This window comes from Impatiens glandulifera, chromosome 4, assembly GCF_907164915.1.
Source record: "Impatiens glandulifera chromosome 4, dImpGla2.1, whole genome shotgun sequence".
NCBI classification, from domain to species: Eukaryota; Viridiplantae; Streptophyta; class Magnoliopsida; order Ericales; family Balsaminaceae; genus Impatiens; species Impatiens glandulifera.
The window spans coordinates 15,587,197-15,591,672 of NC_061865.1; the positions used below are offsets into that span (position 1 = coordinate 15,587,197).

General features: G+C 31.9%; 1 protein-coding gene across 2 annotated transcripts; it reads left to right on the forward strand.

The window, feature by feature from the left end:
* Positions 1 to 639: 639 nt before the first annotated feature.
* LOC124936197 (heterogeneous nuclear ribonucleoprotein 1-like) lies at positions 640 to 4,061 on the forward strand. 2 transcript variants are annotated; one of them, XM_047476676.1, is made up of 6 exons: positions 640 to 753; positions 987 to 1,035; positions 1,150 to 1,240; positions 1,532 to 1,758; positions 2,162 to 3,353; positions 3,435 to 4,061. In XM_047476676.1, exons 4-6 carry the CDS (start codon positions 1,537 to 1,539, stop codon positions 3,446 to 3,448), a joined length of 1,428 nt encoding a protein of 475 aa, XP_047332632.1. In that variant the 5' UTR covers positions 640 to 753; positions 987 to 1,035; positions 1,150 to 1,240; positions 1,532 to 1,536; the 3' UTR covers positions 3,449 to 4,061. The 2 variants fall into 2 exon arrangements, with proteins under 2 accessions (XP_047332632.1, XP_047332633.1); XM_047476677.1 differs by having other exon boundaries at positions 1,537 to 1,758.
* The last annotated feature ends 415 nt before the right edge of the window (positions 4,062 to 4,476 follow it).

The window sequence follows — 4,476 nt, forward strand, 5'->3', positions numbered from 1 at the left end:
TAGAAGGTTATTTATTTAGATAAGTGGAGTGAAATATTAAATATTATTAATGTTTAATAATTTAAAATACTAAACAAATCAATTTAGAAAAATAATTTAATAATTTATAAAACTAGATTAAAAAGTAATTGTAATTTATTTATAATAATTTCAATTAATTCATATTAAACAAAGTTCTTAAATAATATTATATATAGTTATTTAGAATGTTATGGGATAGAATTTGAAAATGAGTTAATTTAGTTTTCATTTAATTGTGGATTTACTTTTTATAATGTAATTTAGTTGTTAAAGTTTTTTTTAACAAAAATTAATTATAAACAGTATATTCTTAAATAATTAAAATAGATAATTAAATATTATATTTGAAATTAAGACAAATAATTAAAAGAGAAATAATAGGATAGGAAATGAGAATGAAGACCAATTTCTATCTTTACATTTTTTTTCTTTTTCTCAACTAATAAAACATTTTTTTACATTATTTTTCCTTTTATCCACCAATCAAATGATGACACGTCATTTTCTTCTTTCCCTCCCCAATTTTCCTCCAAGTATCACTCCTCCAATTAAAATATAATTTTTCACACTCCTGTCCTATTTAAATCATGTGTCCTTTCATTATCTCAACCTGAGATTTAATCTCTTTGGATCTAAACAAAGGGCAAACGAATAGCCAAATTAAGTGAATAAGGAATTTTTCTGGCTAAGAGAGATTGAATGAACGATCACTTTGTTTCTACTGTACTAACGGTAATGGGCATGTTCAGTTTCATATTTCCTTCAGCCATGCATGCTATTCAATTTTGTTCCTGGATTGAATTTATAGATTCCACCCACCTTGTTATTCACTCAATTCTGATCAATTATGTATTCATGATTGAAATCTTCATCTCACCCACCTTTTGATTTGTCTTTATTGTTTTTTATCTTTAATGGAAATTATGGTGTCACTGATTCAGTTAAATTTTCATTTTTTTTTTCAGGAATGTTAGATTGAGACTTTATCTTGCTACCAGATTGAATTCATACCTTGTAAATCATTGAAATCTTCATCTCACCCACCTTTTGATTTGTCTTTATTGTTTTTTATCTTTAATGGAAATTATGGTGTCACTGATTCAGTTAAATTTTCATTTTTTTTTTCAGGAATGTTAGATTGAGACTTTATCTTGCTACCAGATTGAATTCATACCTTGTAAATGTTTGAAATCTTCACTGAAATTTGCCCAGTTTTCAGGTGAGTTTTTGTGTTATTGTAGAATCCTTTTTTATTACCTGCATTTTCATTTATTAGATTAGATTTCTTTTATGAATTAGTAGTTTTATCCATTTGATTTTACTAGTCTCTTATCTGAATTAGTAAAAAAAAAGTTCTACATAAATTGGAAAAGTTTCCTTTTACCCTTATTTCTTAATTGGAAAAGGAGCCTTTTACCCACTTAAGTATAGAGATTAGAGAGTTTTCTGCACGCCTTATTTGTGCGACTAATATTAACTTTTATATGTGATTTGCTGCGATATTATATAGAGAAGATGGATTTGCATATGGGCAAACTATTTGTTGGGGGGATATCTTGGGATACTGATGAGTGTCGCCTTAAAGAATATTTCAGCTCATATGGAGAAGTGATTGAAGCGGTTATCATGAGGGATCGTGCTACTGGCCGTGCACGTGGATTTGGGTTTGTTGTTTTCTCTGATCCTGCCATTGCTGAACGAGTAGTTTTGGAGAAACACATGATTGATGGTCGAACAGTTAAGCAGCTAATAATTTCAATCACATCAGATTATCATCATGATCATTTCTTTGATTTTTTTAAATGGTCATGATAGCAACCATGCAGAGCTGCCCAAGCCCCCGTTTAAAAAAAAATCAACTTATAACCTACTAACAACACTTAGATTTTATCTTGAACCACTATGCTACACTAATTTATATTTAAAATTTTAATAAATTTAAGTAACTATCTTATTAACCATGAGCCTTGCATTGTACCATGAAGCTAGTTTGTTGTTTCATGTTCTGCATTAACTTAGTATGGGAAACATGCAGAAAGGCAGTATAATAGGATTAAGGGTATAAATATTCCGAATAACAATGTTATTTATTGGTTGTTTTGAAACATTTGTTCTTATTATTTCTCTTTGGGTGATCCAGGTTGAAGCCAAGAAGGCTGTTCCAAGGGATGATCAACAAATCTTAATTAGGAACAACAATTGTGGTGGTCTGCAAGGATCTCCAGTTCCTGGACGGACAAAGAAGATATTTGTAGGAGGTTTGGCATCCTCGGTTGCAGAAATAGACTTCAAGAAGTATTTTGATCAATTCGGTACGATTAATGATGTTGTGGTTATGTACGATCATAATACCCAAAGACCAAGAGGCTTCGGTTTTATCACATATGATTGTGAGGAAGCTGTTGATAGGGCATTGTATAGAACCTTTCATGAACTTAATGGTAAAATGGTTGAGGTTAAACGGGCAGTTCCTAAAGAGCTCTCTCCTGGCTCAATTAGGAGTCCTTTGACGACTGCAGGATATAGTTATGGTTTCAGTAGGGCGATTCTCAATGGTTATCCTCAAGGTTATAATATGAGCCCAGTTGGAGGATATGGCGTTCGAATGGATGGAAGGTATAATCCGTTTAATCGAACAGGATTCTCTCCATTCGGTTCTATGGGTTTTGGTGTAGGCATGAATCTTGATGGGGGTGGTGGTAATGTCAACTTTGGAGGAAACTCCAATTTTGGTAATGGTATTGGATATGGTCGGATTATAAGTCCTTTTTATGGTGCTAACTCTAATCGTTATGCTCCTCCAATTGGGTATGGTGGGATAAACATTCAAACCGATCCTTGTATAAATTCACCAGCTCGGAATGCATGTGTTGGCGGTGTTGGTGGCGGTTGTCTAAGTGCTTCTGCAAATAATTCAAGCCCAAATACATATTTCACTGCTGGAAATGGAAGTTTTGGAGTGTTTGGAAATAATGGACTTAATTTGGGCCCTTCTCAATTGTCTCCTCAAGGAAGTGGACTTGCTTCTGGCTATACAACAGGAGGACATATGGGATATGGTAACAGAGAAAGTCATTACAGGTTAAGAGGTTCAGAATTTGGTGGGAACAGTATAAGAAATATTGTTTCAAGTGGTATTTCTGAAGGGGACTTTTATGGGAATGATATTCCATATGGTGATCCATGGCGATCTGTTCCGTCTGAGATAAATGCGCCAAATTCATACAGTTACGGGGCTGATGGTACACCCGATGTTACAACAACGGTTAATAAAGGTTCTGAGGGATATTGTGGTCATTATAATAGTTTGCCTCAAAGGCAGACAAATAGAGGTAAGTAACAAGAATGTTCATTCATTGTCTTGATTGGTTTTTAAAAAAATCTAGCTTTGTTCATTCATCTATTTTGTTCAGGAATAGCTACTTAGGGGAAAGAAATATTAGAGAAGGAAATTTATACATAAAGAAACAGAAAGGAAGAGAGCTAGGAGGGAAAGTTCTGGAGTTAATCAGAGACTTTATTTATTTTTCTACACAAAATCATATACTACAGTTTTTTGCCATCTTTGGGAAATTTGGCTTCAGATTTCCTGGACATACCAATAGCTGGTAAAGGTCAAACACAGCAGAGGGTATACATTAACTTTATTTTTCTGCAAATTCATTTTTTTTATTTGGCTTTCTATATTTGCTATTCATGTATCAGTTTTTCTTGAGAATTACTGAAACATGGATGAGGTGAATGTAGTTGGTTAATACTCAATGAGTTTTAGTTTATATGAAAATAAGCTATGCAACAATTACAGAAGGATTGTGAATATGAGTTTTTCTTTTTTGAATTTTGGTCGTTTCTCGACCCCTTTCCCTTAGGATTAGTCAGTTCTATTTCTCGATGGAGGCAGTTTATATCGGGAGCTCGAACTTTGAATTGTACCTAATAACATGTTATTAGTTATTAGATAAGAACTATAGGTTTTTTTTTCCAAATTGACAAATGGTCTGTCTTCATAATTGATCCTTCATTTTTTGCCCCTGAACTTGTATCTCATTTGATTTTAATTTTAAACTCTATTTATAATTGAAATAAATTCTTAATGGTTTGTTTGGTTAATATCTTCATCTATTTATATTTGAATCTATTTATATTTAAATGCTTAAATCACTCCAGAAAAATTTCAAGAAAATATAAAATGATAATCAGAATTTATAAGATACGTTAAGAAGATTCATTAACTTTGTAATGTAATAACTTGAGTTTTACCACTCTAAAAATCACGATAAAAATTCTTGCGTGCTACTAAAATTATTCCTCACATTTCTAAGTAAACAAACTCTTCGTAAAACAAACTTAAATTCTATGGCCTCGTTTGTGTACTTTTTTTATCAGATTTGTCTATTACTTTAGATTTTTCGATTGCATCTATTACTATGAATCTTCTAGACAATTTTAGTATAG